At 50.7% G+C, this 23,593-nt stretch overlaps 1 protein-coding gene across 4 annotated transcripts in view; it reads right to left on the bottom strand.

Moving 5' to 3' along the window:
• PAIP2B (poly(A) binding protein interacting protein 2B) overlaps nucleotides 1-23,593 on the bottom strand; it is a 40,175-nt gene that overhangs the window by 6,130 nt on the left and 10,452 nt on the right. For 3 of the 4 annotated variants that reach the window (XM_077816065.1, XM_077816069.1, XM_077816067.1), the window contains exons 2-3: nucleotides 13,733-13,863; nucleotides 8,439-8,593 (exon numbers count right to left, since the gene is read on the bottom strand). In XM_077816065.1, the coding sequence (XP_077672191.1) occupies nucleotides 8,439-8,585 (147 nt within the window). In that variant the 5' untranslated portion in view covers nucleotides 8,586-8,593; nucleotides 13,733-13,863. The remainder of the gene's footprint in view (nucleotides 1-8,438; nucleotides 8,594-13,732; nucleotides 13,864-23,593) is intronic. The other variant, XM_077816068.1, reaches the window with a different exon arrangement.

Raw genomic sequence — 23,593 nt, 5'->3', positions numbered from 1 at the left:
TCCACCAGCCACAGCAGGAATTGAGGACAAAAAACGTAACTGCAGATATTCAAAATCAGGAGGTAGAAGGATTGAAACACAGAGGATGTTTTCAGAGAACTATCCACCATGACTCCAAGGTCTCTTTCTTGAGTGGAAACAGCTAATTTAGACCCCATCATTTTATATGTATAGTTGGGATTATGTTTTCCAAGGTGCATTACTTTCCATTTATCACCATTGAATTTCACCTGCCACTTGGTAGCCCAACCACCCAGTTTTGGGAGATCCCTTTGCTACTCTTCACTGTCAGCTTTGGACTTAACTATCTTAAGTAATTTTGTAATATCAGCAAATTTTGCCAGCTCACAGTTTACACCCCTTTTTCCAGATCATACTGGGTTTTCTGTTTTCCCAGCCTCTCTGATCACCCCCACCCTCCTGGTCAGGGGGTCGGTAGTATATTCCTACTGCTATGTTCTTATTGTTTAAGCATGGAATTTCTATCCTTAGAGATTCCATGGTACAGTTTGATTTATTTAAGATTTTTACTGTATTTGACTCTGATTTCTTTCACATACAATGCCACTCCCCCACCAGCACGACCTACTCTGTTATTCCTATATATTTTGTACTTTGGTATGACTGTGTCCCATTGATTACCACTGTTTCACCAAGTTTCTGTGATGCCTATTATATCAATATCCTCATTTAACACCAAGCACTCAAGTTCACCTGTCTTAATATTTAATCTTATTACATTTGTATACAAGCACTTATACATTTGTCAATACTTAGTTGTCTGCCTTGATGTGATATAAGTGAGTGGGACTCTTTTTTGGTCTGACTGTTTTTCTTCAGCTCCTACCTTATCAACTTCTATCCTCCCTCTTTACTAGGATGTAGTACTTCCCACCCCAAAGGAAGTCTATGTCCAAACTGCATGCTCCTCTGTACCTGTTGGCTTTCCCCTAGCCCTTAGTTCAAAGACTCCTCAATGACCTTTTCAATTTTACATGCCAGCAACTTGGTTCCATTTTGGTTTAGGTGGAGCCCATCCTTACTGTGTAAGCTCCCCCTTTCCCAAAAGGCCCCCCAGTTCCTAATAAACCTAAAACCCTCCTCCCTACACCAATGTCTCTCATCCATGCAGTGAGATACTGCAGTTCTACTCTAGAACTGGAAGCATTTCAGAGACTGCTACCATGGAGGTCCTGGACTTTCATCTCTTACCTAGCAGCCTAAATTTAGCCTCCCATGACCTCTCTACCACCTTTCCCTATGTCATGGATACCTACGTGTACCATAAGAACGGCCCTACTGGGTCAGACTAAAGGTCCATCTAGCCCAGTATCTTGTCTTCCGACAGCGGCCAATGCCAGGTGCCCCAGAGGGAATAAACAGAACAGGGAATCATCAAGTGATCCATCCCATCGCTCATTCCCAGCTTCTGGCAAACAGAGGCTAGGGACACCATCTCTGCCCATCCTGACTAATAGCCATTGATGGACCTATCCTCCATGAATTTACCTAGTTCTTTTTTTAACCCTGTTGTGGTCTTGGCCATGACAAGTGGCTCCTCCCCAGCACTGCACACAAGTATGTTTAGATGTCTTAAGAGGTCTGCAACCTTCACACCTGGCAGGCAATTCACCACTTGGTTCTCCTGGCCTTCACAAACCCAGCTATCTATGTTTCTAATAACCAAAGCCCTCATGACTATTACCTGTCTCTTCCCAATAACTGGAGTCCCCTCCTCTGGAGGGATATCCTCAATGCGAGGACACGGTGACACCATCTGAAAGAAGGGTCCCAACTATGAGATTGTTTTCCTCCATTCCAGCTTAATGTTCTCCTTCTGAGACGTTCATCCTTCTCAACAGCCCAGCGGTTGTCAGAGTGGGGATGGGGCTGCTCTGCCATGTCCCTGAAAGTCTCCTCTGTGCACCTCACTGTCTCCCATCGCTCCTCCAGTTCAGCCACTCTGGTCTCCAGAGCCCATAGTTGGTCTCTGAAGGCCAGGAGCTACCTGCACTGAATGCACACGTATGCCACAATCGCGCATGCAGCATTCAGAGCAATAAACCGGATATCCTCCCCTGCCCGCACTCTGCTGCTGGACTTCTGCCGGCATTCTTTTTACTCTTGTAGGATTTTTTTGTTTTTGTTCTTCAGTAGGGGTGAGAAGTGATATCGGTCTAAGTTTAGAGAATGTTTGTTAGGTGCCTCTCGCTCGCACACACACACACACACACCCCCCCTCAAACTCCTGCGCAAAAGTCTCCTGTTTGCTAGCTCCTCTGGTTGCTTAGGAGCTGGTTTCTTAAACCCCTCTTCTCCCTGAGCAGCCCCATCCCCGGCAAGGGATCCTAAACAGATCAGGGATCTAAGGACAGCAGGCTAGAGCCTCCTTAGGAGCTCTCAGCCTTAGGTAGCAGGCCCCCACGCTCAGCACACAGTCCCCTCAAGCAGACCACACTCCAGCAAGGCACAGCAAGCGAGCAACAGAATCCCTCTGCTCTGCTCCACACCACAGCTTGCGTCTTCTCCTGCCGTCCACCCATACATGGAAAGGCTTCGTGGTCCCAGTACTCCTGGCTCCCCACCCCCAATCGAATCCCTCCTAAAGACTTGCTGCTTCCACATGGCCCAAAGGGACTAACCACCCCCAGTCAGCCAGAGGCCTTCTCCATCACAACGCTGCATCACAGAACAAGGCATCGGAAGTGCCACCTTCCTTCCACCTCCCAGTGCATCTTGTCTTATCTGACTAAGCCCTTCAGGGCAGGCACTGTGGTTTTTGGCTCGCATAGCCATCAGGGCATAAGCAATGCATTCAAAACGCCCAATAGCCCATTTCACAGATGGATAAACTGAGCCATAGCAAGAGAGCGCGTCCTGCCCACGACCACATAGGACACTGGTGACAGAGCTGGGATACCGTGTGTTCTGTTCCCAGCTCTTAGTCCCATGCCTTAAACACAAAGCCACCCTTACTTCTGCACCACCACTGGAGGGGGGAGTCTGACCTGGCCCTGGGAGCGGCCCGTGCAGAGGAAGAGGAAGTCCCATCCCTCCGCAGCCCAGCCAGGACTAGCAGCTAGAGCCTGGCGCAGGGTCGGCGCCCCCAGCCAAGGCATCCCCAGCCCTGCTCCTCCCCAGCACTCAGGGGTTATAGGGGCCTTGGGCTGGCTGTATGTCGATGGGTAAGCACAGCACCTCTCTGTCCACGGTGCCCTGGGCAGTCATCCACGTCGCTCACCCACAAGGCTGGCCCTGCCCCTCCCCAAAAGTGAGGGTACCTTCCCATACCAGGCCACCCTTACTTCTGCGCTGCTGCTGACGGCGGCTCTGCCTTCAGAGCTGGGTGCCCAGCCAGCAGCCACCGCTCTCCAGCTGCCCAGCTCTGAAGGCAGCGCAGAAAGAAGGGTGGCAATACCGCACCCCCACAATAGCCAGATTTCACGGAGGAGATCAGATTTCACAGGCCATTGTGTGTTTTTCACGGCCGTGAATTTGTAGGGCCCTACTTATAACCTACTGCACCAAGCAGGCAATTCATCAGGGAAGCAAATGTGGCACAGGGTCTTTAGCTGGACTCCAGCCACACCCTAGCTACTTCAGAGCCACATGGCCAATTTAGTTACAAAGTTCTTCTTAAAAAGCCTCAGACTATTCCCCATCCAACAGAGGCTTGGCAAAGATTATGAAGGCAGGGGGAAGCGCTCACCTCTCTGCCCCAGTAGAAACCCTGACTCACTGCAGGCCACAGGGGAGCAGGGTCTGCTGTGTCCGGAAAGAGCCATTCCTTGACCTTGCAATCGCAATAGCATTTAGCAAGCCCTTGTGAAACTGCAAGCCAGAGGCCTGCGTTGGAAGCATCTGTCAGGAGACAGAACCAAGCCCAGCCTAAGCCTGGAGCAAAAAAAAAAAAAAAAACCCAACACTTCAATATGTGATCTGGCCTGAAATCCTACAGACCAGCTCCTCCTGTCAGCTCAGGACTGAGATAAGTTTCCCCACAGTACAGGGCCCTTCAACTGTAACAGCTGATCAGAGACTTCTCTGATTTGAAGGTTATTCTACAGCAGGGGTAGGCAACCTACGGCACGCGTGCCAAAGGCGGCACGCTAGCTGATTTTCAGTGGCACTTACGCTGCCCGGGGGGCTCTGCATTTTAATTTAATTCTAAATGAAGCTTCTTAAACATTTTAAAAACCTTATTTACTTGACATACAATAGTTTAGTTATATATTAACGACTTATAGAAAGAGACCTTCTAAAAATGTTAAAATGTATGACTGGCACGCGAAACCTTAAATTAGCGTGAATAAATGAAGACTCGGCACACCACTTCTGAAAGGTTGTTGACCCCTGTTCTACAGCAATGCAGGCTAAAACCAAGTCTCCGCATTAGCCTTGTAAGCCAACTCTGGGACACCTCCCCTGGGGGCAGGTCATTCCCTAGCTGTCTCCTCAGGGTTTCTAGCAGCTTACTCTGCAACATCTAGTGGTACAGGCCCCTAGAGTCAGGATACAGAACTAGGTAGGTCCTGGTCTAACAGGGTCTGGCCATCCCAATATTGCTGTATTCTGCAAGAAGTTTATTGCAGATTGTCTGACGAATGTTAACTTAGACTTATTTCAGCAGTGACTGATTGCCACAGAGCTCCCCCAGTGTGCACAGGACTGGCATCTGCTGCTGCAGCTGTCTGATAGATGAATATCATCAGATCCAGATTAGTCCCCCAAATCAGCTGGTTAAACAACTGGACTGCACAGAGGCTGCGAAAGAGGGCAGTGTGGGCTCCCTCCAGGTCCTTGAGACTGGTGAGGAGAAACAATGAGGAGGAGGAGGGAGGTTCCATGATTGCCAAACTCCCCGCTCCCAAACGAGCTGACTCTACTCCAGTACATCCCACCTCATGCATTTTTATTCCTAGAGCAGCCTTCTTGCTTCCTCTTTCCTGTCATTTAAATACCCATCAGTGTAACTCTGCCACCCCACGCCTGCTGGTTCCTTTATGCAGGCGCTCAGAGCCTTCCTTGCACGTCAAGCCCCGCTCTGGATCCCACCCTCCTGAGGATGCGCAGACGAATGCACGGTACTGGGTCTCAGACTGGCCACAGTAGGTAGAACCCTGCCTTAACCCAGTCTGAGCTACAGATCCAGGCAGGAGCATGGCCCCCAAAGGCTGAGCCAACTGCACCTCCAGCTACCGCGCAGATTCATTCAGGGCTTTGCATTTTTGCTGTGGATACTGGAACGATGCAGCTGAGCTGTGGAACAGACACACAGCCGAGTTGGTCATGGAGATGCCAGTGCTTTCTCCCGAGCTACACAGGGGGGTTGGTTGCCTGGTGGGAGGGAGACACTCATGGAGTACAGTACTTCACCTTGCTGGGAGCAACGGTGCTGGGCACACTTGGGCACCCTTGCAGGTGCTTACGTGTAGAGGCGGGGGGGGTATTACAAGGAAACCAGCAAAACCTGGGGCTGACAACGCCCAGATGTGCAAGGGAATAGCCACACTAGCAGAATCCGTACCTGTAGCCAGCAGATGTCCTGGTGCTAAGCCAGGAGTGTAGACAGGGCTCGCACGATTACACTATCCAGTCAGGACAGTCTGAGCTCGGAGACTCACAGGCTCTAAGGGGATCGCTGTTAATCCTAGCCTGCCCTCCCGCGTGACACATTCATTCCTGTATGAACTGGAGCGGATTTTTTAGAAAATCATCCAATCCTGATTTAAAGATTGCCAGCGATGGAGAATCCACCATAGGCCATGGGAAGTTGTTCCAGTGGTTAACTGCCCTCACTGTTAAAAATGTGCCTTATTTGAGGGGCTCTTAAAATCTCCTTCGCACCTTCCCACAAGCATTACAACTCCACCGACTCCCCTCACTGCTTGTTCTAGCTTCCTCCGGTATCGAACCTGCGTTTTCTCCATTACAACCAGAGCCCATTGCTTCCTGTTCTTCCCCCTGTGATGTGCAGGCTCTCTGGGTCAGGAGCCTTCCTTCCGTGGGAAAAGGCCCATTGCTGGAACAAATAAGGGAGGAGCCTGGCAAGGAGCCTGGGGGCTTGTGAAGACACCCAGACACTTCTCTGTTTGGCTAGCACTGTGCGGAGGAAACAAACACTCCAGAAAACTGGCAGGGAACAGGGAGAAAGTGAGTCTGGGAAGGATTCAACTCCAAGTCTAGGGACAAGTCACCCAGTTGGGGCTGGCCACAAGTCAGGTCTGTCCTGTCGCTGCCTGGACCTCCAACCCCCACAGGGACTGAGGAGGGTGGGGGGAAGGGGATGGTCTCTTAACACAGCCTTTTGAAGGGATAAAACTATCAGTGGGAAACAGAGCCAAGCCCAACTCAGGCTAATTCCACTCACTGCAGTGGCATGACCCACAGTGATGGGCTGAGAGTTACCTCTGCCTCGGATAACATAGGTTCCCATCTCTATGGTTCACCTGAGTCTGTGACCCAATCCAGTGCTGTCCCCCTGGGGGGCTCTCCCCGACAAGCATCAGGATTAGAAACCGTTCAGCGAAACCTCAGACTGTCCCGAAAAAGCTGGCTGAGCTTCTTATGCCCCTGGGACCGGTTTCTACTCTCCACGGGTGCATCAAGCCCCCTGCAGGCTGGAATACACACTCCCAGGGACAGAAGCCTGACCTCGCCATTGTCAAGGCTGTAACGCAGATGGTCCCATCTAAAATGGGCAACACCTGGCAGCTCTGCAAATCCTGGTCCCTCCCTGTGCCTTGAGGTGCTCCTGCAATACAAGTTATATGGTCTGGCTGCCATAATCCCACGCATGCACCTCCCGTCCAGTTTAAATCATTGGGATAGCTCCAGATTCAAAGCCTGTCTAGTCGAAGAGCTGAGGCTGGCAAAGCAGGCGAATGCAGAAAGGCACAGACCGGTTTCCCTTTGCAATCTCACTGAAGAGTCCCAAGCAATTGGACCCCATTCCACAGTCAAACAGATCCCCAGCATTCACCCTGGAGTTTCATTCCTCACCCCATGACTCCTATCTATTGCCCCTTAGCACTCCCCATCCGCCTCCATCCATAGTATGCTCCCTTCAGGGGAAAAAAGACAAACTGAATTCAATATAACACGGCTTATGAGCGCTTCCATGGGGCTTCCAGCAGCTGAGCACTTTGCAAACATTCTCTCTAATTAGTCTAACACAGTCCCGCCCGTGCAGCTGCTCGTGGGCGGCGGCTGTGTCTAGTTGCAATTTTAAAACAAAACAAAAAAACACATGAACCATAATTCAGTAACGACTGTTGCATAATTGGCGTGACAGGACTACGGCTCTGCGCCGAAGGGTTAATGTGAGCCCTGGAGGCTGGGGTTTGCTCCCATGGGAACAAGCTTAAACATTCCCAGATGGAGATTTTCTGCTGACAACATTAAAGACTGAGGAAGTTCCCCTTTTGGGGCATTGGGGGAGGGGAGGGAAGCATGGCCTCCATCTCATCGCTCCTGCCCTCAGCTGGAGCAATCCCCCACCACACAGGTACACTGAGGATACCGAGTGAGTGGGGAACTTCAGGAAAGCAGCAGGCCTTTGTCCGCTCTCTCCAGCAGGAAAGTTTCAGGTTTCCTGCCCATAGCAGGCGCTTGCTCAGCCAATGGAACGGCCAGCGGCAGGCGAGCTCATTCCCCACCCAGCTCAAGCAGAGTCTAAGTTTCCTCCAGCTAGAGGCGTGTGCTGTTCCCTTCTGCAGAGCTCCGGCAAGCTTTCCCCTGCCACATCGCACAGGCTTGGCAGCGGGACGAAATCTATGCGAGGCCCGGGGAGAAGCAAGGGGATAAGACTGTGTGTTGGGAATGGGGAGACTGCCTAAAAACCAAGCCCTGCAGTGCTCCCACCTCATCATCATCCAAGTCACAAGCTTCGAAGCAACATGTTACAAGCTTCTCATGGGACAGGAGAGTCACGCAAAGTTTGGATCATCATTTATCAAGTATTTTGCAGACCATTAACTCTCTCCTACCACGGTTTCCTCTGCTCAGATGCCATTTGCTCAAATTCAGAGCAAACAGCTTCTAAAGTTATTGCAACAACACTGTGACCCTCTCAAGTCCACCTATTGGCAAGCACCTCCCACTCAAGTCATTAACCCCTTCCCTATGCACGATGCTGTTGGAAGTGACCTGTGATTTGGGGCACGTCCATTTTTGGATGCCCAACTCAGGCCTGATTTTTCCAAACTGGGCAGGCAGGAACTGACTTGCTTAAAATTCAGAGCAAAGTCTGGGGAAAGGGCATGTCCTTTCCGTCACCGTGGCCAGATGTTATTGAAGGATGGGACGGCGGGGAGAACAGGAGCAGGTTGTCCCTCCTCCACTCGACCCCCGGCCCGTTTGCACACCCAGTTGGAAGTGTGATTTGGTTCAGGAATGAGGGCTGCAGAGAGATATGGAGCCAGCTGCCTCCCTCTCACCTGTCTGTTGAAATCCTCTTCATTCTCCATCCACATGTACTCTGCGAAAGGGTTGTTCTCCTTCTCATCGTGCCCGTTCACAACCTGCTCGTCTTTGGATTTCGTGTTGGACGTCGTCGTATTGGCAACGTTGGAACCATTCATCATTACTGGTTCTGTGGGGAGGGGAAAACAGGGAGCATCAGAAGGAGGGAAGCGACAGACCACGAATAGAATCGTAGAATATCAGGGTTGGAAGGGACCTCAGGAGGTCATCTAGTCCAACCCCCTGCTCAAAGAAGGACCAATCCCCAACTAAATCATCCCAGCCAGGGATTTGTCAAGCCTGACCTTAAAAACCTTTAAGGAAGGAGATTCCACCACCTCCCTAGGTAACCCATTCCAGGGCTTGACCACCATCCTAGTGAAAAAGTTTTTCCTAATATCCAACCTAAACTTCCCCCACTGCAACTTGAAACCATTGCTCCTCGTTCTGCCACCTGCCACCACCGAGAACAGTCTAGATCCATCCTCTTTGGAACCCCCTTTCAGGGAGTTCAGGACTTCCACACCATCACATGACTCAACCCCAGAGCAAGAAAGGAGGTACGTGTGCCGTGCTTGGGTCTCGCCCCACCAGGCGGAAAACCTGCCAAGCATATTGAGGATGATCTGTGTTGTCCGATCTCACAAGATGAGAGCTTCCAAGGTGTACAGCACCTGTCACTTGTCTCATTACTCCAGCATGCACTCCTCTCCTGGGGGATGGATGTGCAGTGCCCAGGAGATCCTTAGGGATCTATCAGCATTTACACTCAGTTAATAAAGGCTTCATCTTTCTGTCAAAGTACCTCATGTGGTTGCAGCCCATGCTGCCCGCAGGGGAAGTCCTGCTAGCCCGGTAACCGCCCCTCCCCGAGCAGCAGCAGCGATGCTGACCAAAGCTCTCGTCTGCATAGCTACGTGTACGCTGGGGGTTTGCCAGCTTAGCGTGTCACCGGGGAGTGTGGTTTTACACACCTGACCGACATAGCTCCATTGAAAACTTTGTAGCGTAGCCCTGACTTTAGTGACTCGCCTAGGGCCACACAGAGTCAGCAACAGGGCTTGGAACAGAAGCCAGCTCTCAGATTCCCAGCCCTGGGCTTTCCCACCCCATCCTCTTTAGCCGACTTAGAAAGTAAAAACTAAATATGCTCTTTGAACATTTAAACGCAGGAACGGTCAGGAGTTCAGGTTTCAAATTCTCTTCATGTTAACTCCTCCACGTTGCCCCACATCTGATCCCTACTTAACCAGTTCACCAGGCAGGAGGTACAACAGACGCAGGCTAACATTGCATGGCGAACCTTAAGGGGGCAAACACACCAAACTTAACCTTCTTGCCTTTACTACTGAAATGGATTCCATGGGGCAGTCCTGGCCTCTCCCCTGACTGGAAAGGGGAGGTTACATGACTGAATAGGTGAGTTCATTTCTAACATCCAGGATGGTTGCAAACCGGCTCATTTACAGGCCCGTCCCTAGAATCAATATCGCCAGCCCACGCACTTAACAAAAAAACCCACCACCAACAGCAAAAACCACGACTCAGGCCTGCAGAAATTCTGAGAGTAACTTAGAAGTCATGAGACTTTTTTAAATGGGTGTTTTTTCCCCCCTCAACCTTCTGGTTTCTCAGCCTGTCAGGATGCACCTGGGTTAGGTTTTTAAGCCGTCTCCTATAACCAGTGATGAGCTGCCAAAATCTTAACAACGGGTTCCCTCCTCCTCACCCCATGAGGGGGTTGTTGCCCACCCCCGCCCCCCGGGACTCCTGCCCCATCCAACGCCCCCGTGTTCCTTGATGCCCCCCCCCCCAGGAACCCTGCCCCATCCACCCCCCTCCCCTGTCCCCTGACTGCCCCCAGAACTGGGCAGGAGGGTCTCATGGGCCACCGTAGTGGGTGCCCACCACACCCCTAAGAGCCAGAGGCACCTGCCGGGGGGCGAGGTGGGGAGTCCTGGCAGTGCTTACCTAGGGCAGCTTCCAGGAAGCAGCCGGCAGGTCCCTCTGGCTCCCAGGGGTGGAGGAGTGGCCGCTCCCCCACTGATCACATCAAAAGTGGCGCCTTAGGCGCCGACTCCCTGGGTGTTCTGGGCTGGAGCACCCACGGGGAAAACTGGTGGGTGCAGAGCCCCCACCGGCAGCTCCCCGCCCCGACCTGTGCCTGGCCCCAGATCACCTCACCTCCGGTCCGCCTCCTCCCCTGAACGCGCCGCCCCGCTCTGCTTCTCCGCCTCCCGCAAATCAGCTGTTCACGCGGGAAGCCGGGGAGGGCTGAGAAGTAGGCAGCGGCTTCCTGCTCAGGCCCAGGGTGGCAGAGGTGAGCTGGGGCGGGGGAGTGGTTCCTCTGCACCCCCCCCACCTCCCCCGGGTTACCTGCTGCCGCGCGGGCAGCCCTCCTCGCGCCACCCTGCCCCAGCTCACCTCCGCTCTGCCTCCCTGGGCCTGAGTGGGAAGCTGCCGCCTGCTTCTCAGCCTGCTCCAGCTTCCCGCGCGAACAGCTGATTCGCGGGAAGCCGGGGGTGGGGGGGGGGGCACGGAGAAGCAAAGCGGGGCGGCGCATTCAGGGGAGGAGGTGGAGGCGGAGCGGAGGTGAGCTGGGGCTGGGAGCTGCCGGTGGGTGCTCTGCACCCACCAAATTTTCCCCTTGGGTGCTCCAGGGCTGGAGCACCCCTGGAGTCGGTGCCTAAGGCGCCACTTTTGGCTAGTTAAATTTAGAAGCCCCTTTAGAACCGGTTGTCCCTCGCAGAATAACTGGTTCTAAAAAGGCTTCTAAATTTAACAACCGGTTCTAGCAAACTGGTGCGAACCAGCTCCAGCTCACCACTGCCTATAACCATGAGAGCTAGAAACTTTTTACACAAAAGCTGAGACACACATTCCCATGACTCCAGAAGCTGGAGCTTTAATAACTACAAATATCATGAGACACGCTAAAATTGCATGAGGTGAAACACATCTATCTAAATTCCTACTGTGAATGGAGGGGAAAACCATGGAAAGAGAGGAATGTGAGATGTAGCAGGCTATATCATGTAAAATACTATTAAAAATCAAACCCCACAAATTAGTTACAATGTGTCTGTGGATGTTTAGTCTTCCCTGCGGTTTTGGGTAGCTCCAACTCTGACAGATGCCATCTTGCAAGGCAGAGGAAAAGTGGGATGAGTCTTATTTGACTCGACCCCATGCACTTTTCTGGCCACATCCAAAACAGGTCTCATTCCATAGCACCCTGTCCCCGCCCACAACCATGCTGAAATGTTCTCTCCTTTTAGAATCTGGATCACAGCTGGCTTCAGATCTGGACTCTGGGCAGCAGACTGACACAGTCTTCCTCCCCACCCCACGCTTCCCTCAGCAGCTGGAATTCTCCAATACTCATTTAGCACATGTACTATGGGGGAGGAGGGGAAGAAGCCACATTTCCTGTAGGAGAACAAGGCCTGAAATACTTACCCATCATCATTTATTTGCTAGAGAACTAGACCCACTAGACAGAGGTGGATCCAAAGCATAAGGCTGTGTGGGGGCTGAGAAGCCCAGCTCCCCTGCTGCTGGGATTTCTACCCTAGATCCTGACTGGTTATTCCATCAGCCTCTGGCTTGTAGATGACTCTGATGTGAAGCTCCACACCCACGTTTTAGCTTCAGGAAATAAGGATCTTTCCTCTTTCACCTCCCTCTACCACAGCCGCCTGGTATGTGGGGGAGAGGCCAACCCCTCCTCCACGAATACCTCTGCTGCTGTTCCAGTTGTCCCCAAGCAGTAGCAGGAATCAGCTTGTTCGGCTGCTGTCTACAGGATTCTGGACAGTAGCGGAAACTGACCAGAATCTTAATGTTGCATCTGTAGGGCAGAATAGCAGGAGCAGGGGCCCTGGAGCTGTCTGTCTGCAGACTCTGGAAGACCGCACCAGGTCCCATTTGGAAGGTTTAGCACAACCAGAAAAGCTGAAGACGTTTTTGTTTTTAAAATGACTGCTTAAATGCTGCAAAAGTTAATAGGATGGGGTCCTCTTCCTTGCTAGGGCAAGCTTCCCAACCAGGCATCACTCAAAGCCTGGGGGGAAGGTGGTGGAGAAGGTTGGAAAAGAGTTGTGGAGCAGAGGGTCGAGGGGAAGATTACAGAGGCAGGGTGGGGGCAAGAGGATGCTGAAGTTTTAGAACACAATAGAGTTTTTCCTCCCCTTTAAGAAATCCAATCCAGTCTCCCCTTATTTCTTTGCTCCGCTGAGAAAACAAGATGTTTACACAGGCAAAGCCAACCCCTCATGCAGCGTTAAAGAACTGGCAGGGATTACCGTTCCTTAACACTATCCAGAGTAAACCCTTCTATGCAAACACAGGGATGTGGCAGGGACACTGATCTTAAGCTGGCACTGAGGTTTGCACCAGGTGTGAGCCAGGAGGAGCTGCAGAGATTGGGGCAGTTAAAGTGGCAGCACAAAAATCAAGCGCCCCAAAAATAAAATCAAACAACAAAAGGCAGCTTCTGCCATCCACCCACACCTGACAGCGTCGATCAGCTGTGCTAGGTGTAATCCCAGGCCTGCTCCCTCAGTGCAGCTCGACCCACGCCGAGCAGAGCTTTGCAGCAGTTTCCCAGCGGCAAAAGGATTCCTCCATCGCTTTGCCAGGCACTTGAGAACCAAATGTGAGCTCCCCACCACGTGACAGGGCCCGCTATCTGCATCATCACTCCCTCCAGCGCTGGGGAAAGGAGCGCTACCCTGCTGAGCAACACCACCAGTAGGCAGGAAGAAACAACTGTCTACAAAGAAATCGAGGGAAAACACTGAGCCCTGATGAGGTACACCGTGGAAGGGACACACACCAGGCCAGGAGCTCAGAGGCTCAGCAAAGGCCGGGAACTTTGAATTGGAGAAAAGCAAGATGTAGCCAGAGAGACAACTAGGGCTGGATTAATCTTTTGTGGGCCCCACGCGCCGTGCTTCGCCTGTGCTCCACCCTGAGGCCCTGCCCCCACTTTCACTCCACCCAATACTCTACCCTGAGACCCCGCCCGTGCTCAACCTCGTCTCCCCAAGGGTGGAGGGAAGGGCGGAGAGGAGTGAGCGGGACCTCAGGGGGAAGAGGCCGAGTAGGGGTGGGGCCGAGTGGGGCCATGGTCCAGGTGCCGAGGCCTCTTCTGAGTTTGGGCCTGGACCCATGGTGTCATTTTAAACCTGATACCGGAGACAGCTAGTTACTGAGTTATGGGGCCATGCCCCACAGCACACCCCGGCTGTCTCCCTTTCTCACATACCTTGACGGCTGTGCTTCTCTTTTCCTTCCCACCGTGCCGGAGTCACTCAAGAGGGCATCTCAACACCAGGCTACAGATGCAGACCATACAGGCCAGATGGAAGAAGACAGCTGTTTGTTTGTAAAGGTGACCTGCAGCAGGAGGCAGAAAGTGAGCCTATACCCTTCTTCATGACCTGCTTGGTCATTCCACTTTGGAAATCCAGGTCCCTAGCCAGGGACATTCTGTGATGATTGCCAGGACCCTGTTTCACTAGTTCTCTAAGCACTGAATGCCATGAGATAAAGTCCTCCCAGCCAATGGCTCATTTTCCTAGCTCGTCGCTTTGACCACGTCACCTCTCTCTTCACAGCCCTCCACTGGCTCCCCCTGCTTGAGCACAAACAAACAAACTGCTGGTCTTCACTTTCAAGGCCCTTCACAGCCAGTCCCCACACTACCTATCTCATTTGCTACCAAGCTGTTGATCCTCACTCGCAATCAGCCCACAATAGCAGTCTCCAGCACCCATTTGTCAAATTTTCACACACCCTCATGCTTTCTCCAAGGCTGCCCCTCATGCGGGAAGGAGCTCCCCATGAACATCTGCAAAACTAATGTATCGTCCTCCTTCAAACTCTCCTCTGCCACGATGCTTGCACAAAACTGACAATGGTTAAACTGCTGCTGTGCTCGACCACCACCGCCTGTCATGCTGACCAAAGCGGTCTCATTGTTTCCTTCTGCTCATGTCTGTCTCCCATCTCTTGTCTTATGTTGAAACTAAGTCCCCTGGGGCAGGGGCTCGGTTTTATTTTGTTTCGTTTCTAACCAAGAAGTACTGTAGCTAAGCATCACCACGTTACAGATGGGACAACGAGATAGACTGGCCAAGGCCACACGGAAAGTCAGTGGCGGAGTTAGGGTTGCAGCTAAAACAAGACAGCAGCCACCACACTACACTCAGACTCCCATCCTTGCTGTTATCAGATTTTGCAGAGAAACTCAGTGTAGACACACTTAACCATAGATAAGTGCACTGTTCACGTGCCAACACAGCTCAGGGTAAGCTCTTTAGGCATGCAGTAGTTCTCCAAAACGGGCCAGATTTTTGGAGCTTAAACGTGCCCACCCTCTGCACACCAACATCATAGATCATTTGAAAACTTATACTATGCGTATTTAGATGAGGTCTGACATGGAGCTGTCAAATGTCGCCATCAGCCTGCAGGCAAGACAAAATAATGGTACCCAAAAGGAGAGCCATTTTTTGCACAGTTCCAGAAACAAGGCAACATGACTACAGTGGTTCATTTCAACAACTTACTGCCGTGGGTTACTGGTCAACGCAACCAAACGATAATGTATGAAAAGACTGTTATTGGTTTTGCGTGGACAAGTTCCGCCCCCGCCCCAAAACAATGAAGCTGTTTAGCCTGTGGCAAAAATGGCGACTATCAACATTTTGCAATATCTTAACACGAACTGTTTTCATGTTGCATATTCTTAATTGTCAAATATCTCACAAATCGTTTTCTATATTTTCAGTTGAAGTTCACTGACCAGATGAATCTCACACTGAAGGCTGTGCACCAGCCACAGTAGACGCCGTACCTACAGATTGTACTGCATAGCAGGTAGATGTAAAGTATGGGAATTCTTAACGTGATGCTTCTCCATTGGTAAACTTTTGTATGTACATTGTAGCATCCAGTCTGCCTGGTAGAAGGTTTTAATTTGCAATCACCTACACGTGCTGTACTAGCCTTTGAATTAAAAAGTTAATTTCTAGAATATGTCAGACACACTTATGCACAGGTCAGTATTAGCGTTAGACATGACCATACACAGCTTCATGTTATGAATATGCAAACGCTATGACCTAACAAGAAGCAAGGAGGACAAAGGCAACAAACAAGTCCTTATCTCTACATTGAAGAAGATGAAGATCATGTTACAGCTCTCACCGACCATATCATTGATAAGACAAACCCATTTGGCCCTGAATCACATCCAGAGGTGCTTACCAACATATCTACTAGTCTGCATGTAACATCAGATGTATCAAGTCTCCACAGACAACAGCAGATGTTGGTGAAGAACAAATGGAGAGATCTGAGAGACGTGCACTTGATTCTGATAAGTCATCTAGCTTCAGCTCCATCAAGAAATCTGGCATCTAGACATTTGCTGACGTGGCCAGACCATCACATTTAAGTCTGAAAAGGGAGGGACAATCACAGCAGCTGTCGGTCCAGAAATTGTTTTTTCTGCACAGCCCTGTTCTTTGCAAAATGCCTAGATGATGTTTCAATGGGAACTGGGCTTAGTCACCCAGTAAGATTGGTGTATCGTCCCTCTTGCTTGCTGATGGAACTATGAGAAGACCAGACAAAGCTGAATTAGACATCAGCTAGAAGCTGAAGTGAAGGAATCCTGGAGCTAAGAGCATGCCACAAAGAAACTACAGTGTACACCAGAGCTACCCTGGCTGTCTCACAGGATGGCTGGAGACTAATGCCACGCATTCGATGATTTGGCTGCTGGGTACTTGAGGCAGGCCTGAAAAGGGTATGACAAAGCTAATTCTGTAATCCAAGTCTGACAGACAGGACAACAGTACCCTGTGAAAGCTGCAGAAAGACAGTGCCAGATAGGATCTAGGGTTGGATGCAGGAAACACCAGGTGGCTGATGGACACCCTGTGCCTTCATGAGAAAAGTTTCCAAAACTGAGGTCCAACAAGTAGTCCCTTCTGAGATATATGGTTCAAAATCCACCTGAGCATGTAGGAGCACACCCACCACAAACACTCCTCCTAGCCGGATGCTTTCCAACGGTGTAGCACATCCATCACCAGCAGCGGTGTTGTAGAAGCCCAAGACCTGTACAGTATCAAGCACACAAGGATACTTCCTCGCTCTGTACGTGCCACTACGGCTTTTGGTTCCTTGGAGTCAAAGGAAGCATAGTAATTAAGTCACGTGACACAGATGTTTTGGTCCTGGCTGTTCACTAGCTTCCAAAACTGGAACACACAGACACCGTGTGGATTGAAACAAGAACTATTACCAGCACAGCTGACAAGCATCACTCATACCTGTGCCGGCAACTGGGGACGCACCTCACTCCCGACTTCTGCAGTGAATCTCCTCCTGCTGTACACATGTGAACAGGAGGTGACTGTGTCATCCCTACTGGGTGTGCGTAGCAAGGCGACCAAATCAGTGGGGCCTGCCACTCGCCTGCTGTCAGCGTCATACACTTCCGCTTGTGCGCCGCCAGCCCCCAGCCAACTTCTCCTGGAGCACTTGGAATGTTGCACGGCCCAACAGCTGGATCGAACATGTCCCCTTTGGACGCTAGCCAGGTCTAGCCCTTGGGCCTTGGCCACAGCAGTTTTCTGCACAGGGGGAGTGAGAGATGCTGTGAGCTAGCATGGTGCTGGATACCAGCCAGGCTGTTCTGACTGCACAGGATTTCACTGAGCTAGAGCCAAGGCCCCGAAAGCCAGGAAAGCACTAAGGAACGGCCACTGGCTGACACGGGCCTTTGCCGTTAGATCTGCAGGCAGGCTGCTGCTCACACAAGCAGCAGGAACTGTACAGAACATGAGTGGACTGCATCCTTCAGCAAGCTTATTGCTAACATGTACCACAGTGATGGGCGTCAAAAAAATACCTGCACAGGTAGCCAGAAGGGAAAGAGTTATGTGCAGGAGTCAGAGCCACTGGTCCTGCACCGACTGTTTTAGCTTTGCAGGTCACCTTTCACCACGCTATCCACTGACTTCATTGTAACACAGCTGTGTCAGTTAGCAGGGTACAACTCAAAATTGGCCTGTATGTATATCTCAGAGCAGGGAATTGGGAAGCAGGGGTGAAACCCTGGTTTCACTGAGGTCAGTGGCAAAACTCCCATTGGCTTCATCGGGGCCAAGATTTCACCTCAGGACTCCAAGGTTCTTTCCCAATGCTAGCTACACAACAAAAGGCAAAGTCACTTAGCTGCCCATGGTCTCTCTCCTGGAAGAAGAAAGTAAGAATTCTGACTTACGTCTGCAACGTTACAACCACTAGTTAACATTTGTCTGACAGCTTGTGATTCTCAATATCCATGGAATTTACCTCAGAGTTCACTTTTAGGCCATCCTTCATAGTACAATTCTCCAGCATGTAAGATTTTAATTTAAGAAAACACATTTCTAGGCCTCACATGGTTCCAGGGACATCTCTGAAAACAAGAGCAAATATAAAATGATGCAGTCCTGCCTGCCTGAATCTGCAGACAGTCTGAAACAATGGCTCTAAGAGGGGTGAATCGCCCCATTCATCTCAACAGGATGTTAATCCTGAAATCTAAAGATGGCACTTAAATGTTAACATTCTGATTCTTTCGCAACAGATCTTTTTCGTCAAACACTTCCCCCGCATGCAGCGAGTGTGCTTATGACACAATCCCAAACTTCCTTCCCCTATATGCTGAAAGCCCAGTTGTGCCCTGTGTAGATAAAAAGTCCACCAGCTTCCCACCCTCTTGACAATCGCTACAACGCAATGACACTTGGTCAGTACAAAAGCGAGCACTGTCTTAAAAAATGTAGGATCAGCACAAAATCAACTGAAATCATCAAACTAAACACAGGGACGACAGTACGGAATGGATTATTTATTTTCATTCCGAATTCTTAAAAAAAAAAAAAAACACACACAAAAACCCCTCCATTTACTCTAAATGAGCATGTCTCAAAATTGCCATTCTGCAGTGTATGGAAGAGTCCAGCAATCCTGCGGCAGAATAAAGGTCCTGTTCACAGCTGCATTTGCTCTGCGGCGCCCTGCACAAAGGTCTCTTTGCATCTTCACAGAATTTTACTATAAAAATCTATCCGGCCACATACTGGTCTGAAGTCACACTGGTGTAAATCTGGAGCAACTTCATTTAACCATTACTCCATATGCATTCTGGCATAACCCAGGCCAGAATCTGGCCCAATGGTTTCATAACACCCCCCATCAGACTTAAGATGCAATCACACATCAGGCAGCTTTGCTCACATTGTTCACCAAGTATAGCCACTCGTACTGCAGCATTTCAGAGCTCCACCTCACAGTCCTCTTGCTGTCCTTATCAGATGGCACTCCAGCTCCAGGTTTCAGCCAGAAGGCGCCTCAGAGCTCGAATGCCAGAGCTTTTTAATTCTCATCAACAGTTTGATCTTCTGGCATCCGCATCCCCTCAAAACCCAGATTTCCAGCTCCAGCCAACTCTTGCCATTTCAGCAGCTCTGCTTCTTGCAAGGGGCTTGCCTATGGTCACACCAAGGTGGATTCCTTTCCTTGGGGTTTCAATGCCAGGTCATGCTTGCTCAAGCTGCTTCCCAGTGAGCACAGCTGAATTCGGCCAGGTTGCACAGCATGGTCTGACTTGATTTCAGAGAGAGCCCAGCACACCAAGAAGGTCCATCTGAAGACAGCAAAGCTCCTGTCTGCTTCGTGCTTCTAGAAGAGGTCTCCTTCATGCCAACGCTGATATAAAACGGAACCCAGATTGGGGCCTAGCACTCTTCAGTGAGATCTGCATTCAGCCCTGCATGGCAGGTATGTCACACACTCAGTTCTGAGAGAGAGAAGAAAGCACCATTAGGGTCCATCAGAGCACAGCATTTAGTGGCTTCATGCAGCACTTTGCTGATATAAGAAAAACGACAGCAATCTTCTGGAAAGGAAAGCAGGCAGCCCCTTCTCCACAACACCAAGTCTGTGAGTCTTGTTCCACCCAAAGCTCTAATACTATTGGCCTGGTGATGCCATGGGCTGAGTCCAACATCTGTGCCTTCCCTTACCCAGGCTGCTTGGGACTCTTGCCCAACCCCTCACCCCATCCCTGGCAGTTCTGAAGAGCTCACCACTGTCGTCTGAGGTGCTAATAATGCTTTGCACTTGGAAAGCACTTATCACCCAAGGATCTCAAAGCCCTTTGCAAAATATTAGGGCCGAATCCTGGTCTCACTGAAGACAGCAGGATTTTTACAAGTTAGCATTATTCCCGTTTTACAGATGGAGGAATGGAGACAAGGAGAGACTAAGGGTACATCTGCACTGCTATTCAACATCCACAGCTGGCCTGTGCCAGATGACTTTTGCTAAGGGGCTGTTTAACTGCGGTGTAGACGTCCGGGTTTGAGCTGCAGCCTGCGCTCTGGGACCCTCCCACCTTAAGAACATTTACTCCACAATTAAACAGTCCCTTTGCCCAAGCCCGGCCAGCAAGGTCTTAATTGCAGTGTGGACATACTCAGCATGTCTGTGGCACAGCCGGGAATAGAAGCCAGCTGTCCCAGCAGGCCCCAGTGCTGTGCTGTCCTGTCACCCCAAGGCCATCCCATCAGAAGGGCACTCAGAATATGCCCCACATCTGATTCAGGATGGACAAAAGTTAACTTAAGGGTTTGCGAGAGGACTTTGTCCCATACAAAAGGCCAGTGACAGTGTGACGGGGGCTAGCTCGCACCCATCGTCTGGGTAGCTGCATACCACCTGTTCCTCCTCCGAGGAAAAAAGTCGTATGGGGCAAGAAAAAGAAGAGATGATGGGAGGAATGGAGTGCTAACACTTTCTACCTTTCAGTCCAACGGCTGCAGGTTTCTTGATGCAGGTGTGTTCTTCTTGCTCCTCCACCATCCCTTCATCCTTCCCTGGATTCCGATGGTCTTGCTAGGCAAGATTTCCAAAGCGGTTCTTCTCCTCCTCTTCCACCTCTGCATGGCCTGAGTACTATTGCTTCAACAGACTGCGCCAGGAGCCTGCAGAGCTGCTTCTCTGCGGGGTTTGCCCCGCCGCCAACCTGGATCGCTTCCCAGGTCAGCGTTTCACTCTCAATGATCCACAGCCCAACCCTCTCCCCCTCCTCCACTTCACTGAGTCCCAAGCACCAACCGCTGCAGGTTCTGTTCTAGACAGGGGCAGGTTTCGAGCATTTGTTCAGCTTTGGAGAAGCACTTCCAAGATTTATGTATCTATTTTTAGTCTCCACGCTACGCCAGGTTAAATGTGAGCTCTGCCCCATGTGTTACTTATCTGACAGTCCAGAGCAGAACTGCAACCGCTGGGTCTGTTGAAACTCTGCCACTTTTCTCGCTAGGAGGGGGAATCCATGCCTGGATTCCCAGGAGTGTTTCAAGCTCCTGGAGCCTGAATGGAGTCCAGCCACTGCCCCGATCTTGGAGTCCCTAGGTGCTCTCTCAGACCACAGACCTATCTGACAACCCTCAGTGTTGGAACCTGCTGTCCAGCCACCTAGGCCCCCTGGGTGCAACGATGACCCTTCAGACCCTCTCCCCTGATTCTAAATGCACCCCTCTCCCAGAACTCTACTCAATAGATATGAAGCTTCTGGGTTACAGCTGAACTCTCGCTCAGAAATGCACTAGCTGAGAAGCAGTCAGCACACACATGCTTTGACACTCTTCCAACTTCATGCTCTTTTATATTTAATCATGTAAAGGCCTGTAGAGTACAGATCACACAAAACCAGGGAACAGCCTAATCGCAATATCCCCCACTAGGTCACCCTTCCCTTGGGGGATCATCTGTGGTCCATCAGGAGGGTTCTCCGCCTACTGGTTTACAGTGCCCCTGCCACCGCCTCCCTCATCTTAATCTGATTCCGTTATAGACGCTGCTGGGGACACCTGCCTCTAGGTGAGCAGCTGCAACATCCTTCATGCCCACGGGGAGACGAAGCACAATGACCCACATGGTACAAGGAGAGCTGTCAGTTTCCATGATCAAACCAGTTCCATTTCACAGAGCCTGAAAGGCAGGGTGCAAAAGGCATGGGACATTGTGCATGCTCCAAACAAGTGGAAAGGAGTTTAGGGAAAAGCAACAAAAAGGATCAGGAGGGACTGATCTGTGAGCAAAGCCTGCCTGCTAAACACCTACAAGGATTGGGTGCAACAAGTGTCCACAATGCTACTAATGACATTCGAGAAGATGTCAAACCAAACAAGGAACAGACTTGAGAAGCTGCTGTGTTTGCATACTGATGGGCCAAGGTGTCAGCGTTTTGGCATGGAAAGACCCAAGACATTCCTCATCTGATTCATGACACTGCACACAATCTTGAGACAGCACTTTGAGAGGCCATGCGGACTACCTATGTGAAAACCCAACTGTAAGGACGCCCTGGTTGAGTCTGCGGGATTTGAACTCAGGACCTTTGGATCTAAGAGCACAAGTCTCTATTGCCTGAGCTATCTGCCACTCGCCTACTGTCAGCATTATGCAGGTCTGCTCGTGCACCAACGCCAGCGCCCAGCCAACCTGTCCTGGAGCACTTTGAACATTGCACGACCCAACAGCTAGCCTGAAGGATCTAAAAGAAGCAGGTCCATCAGCTCAGAGGCAGTCACTGACTCAAACCTTTGTAAGCGGTCTCGCCGCTAGAGGGCGACCGAGCCATGAACAGCGGGTTACACAATGAACAATGCTGATACAAGTATCATCGGCTTCAGCTGCTGCTGTACTTTTGGCAAGTGATAACATCTAAGGTTCAGCTTATCTGGGTATTTTAGCCAGCCGGGAGCTGTAACGTGAATGTGAGAAGACAATGTGTTGATTGGTGTCTCTGGAAAATGCTGCTGCAGACGTCAGCAGAAGCTACAGGTTAATTAAAGAGCACAAAAGTGTGCATTTTATGGAAACAATTATTGGCTTGATGGGAGACACAACAGTGGCGTCAGATGTTTTAAAAAGAGACAAAAGTTGCCAAACAGAGCTCTGCTGTGTACTGAGAGGCACGTATGTGTTTAGGACTTACTCACCAGCCAGATCCCCACCTACACGCCATCGGTAATTGGTACAACGAAGAAAGCTTTAAAGAGGTTTAAACCGGTCTGGGAAAGACGGAGGGAGAAAAGGAACTGGAAAAACTGCCTGGAAGACATTTCAGAGCCCTGCACCAGACACCGCAGCCATTCAGTGTCTGACTTACGCTGGCTTCACAGGTCCAAAAAACACAAACGGGGGGTGGGGGGTGTGTGTGTGTGTAAGACTGTAAATCACTTCTGTCACAGTTGTCCCAACCATGATCAGGGCCCCATTGTGCTAGGTGCTGTATAGACATGGTGGGACACTGTCCTTGCTTTGGAGATTTTACAACCTCAACAGACAGCAGGAGAAACGTAAGAATTATTACTCCTGTTTACAGATGGGAAAACTGAGGCACAGGGTAGATTAAGTGACTTGTTGAAGGTCAGACAGGGAGTCTCTAGCAGCGCAGGTCCCAAGTCCCCCTAGTCCCAGTCCAGCACCTTAACCAGAAGGCCACCCTTTATCAAAATACTGTGGGGGTCAGGGGATCCTTTACATGCAAACATAGGAAAATCCCAAAAGGTAAAGTTACACTTCAAGAAACTAAACACAGGTGTTGTATGAAGATGCTGCAGTCTTCTTCCTCTGAAGTATTAGCGATGGCCACAGGACATCGACTGGGGTGGGCCAGTGCTCTCAGGTGGCACCGAACTCTCTCTGTCCCTCCTGAGGGCTTGGCTGGTTCTTGCTCACATGCGCAGATACTGATCAGTATCTGTGGGGCTGGGAAGGAATCCTCACATGGGCAGATTGGCAGGGATCTCGGGAATATTCCACCTTCTTCTGCAGTGTGGCGTGCAGATCACTTGCTGGAATTATCTGGGTATCCGCCACTGCAGGGGCCTTGATGCCCCTTGGTCCATCCAATTCTCTGTCTGTAGCACAGAATGGTTGAGTCTCCTGGGGGCTGTAATTCTTTGGTCTAATTCCTGTTGTTGAGTTAGTCTGAAGGTGGCGTGGGTGCCCTGTGCCACACGTGGGTGCCCTGTGCCATACAGGAGGTCAG

This window comes from Eretmochelys imbricata, chromosome 4 (genome assembly GCF_965152235.1).
Source record: "Eretmochelys imbricata isolate rEreImb1 chromosome 4, rEreImb1.hap1, whole genome shotgun sequence".
NCBI lineage: Eukaryota > Metazoa > Chordata > Testudines > Cheloniidae > Eretmochelys > Eretmochelys imbricata.
The sequence above is the reverse complement of the archived record's forward strand: the minus strand, read 5'-3'. Positions and strand labels throughout refer to the sequence as shown.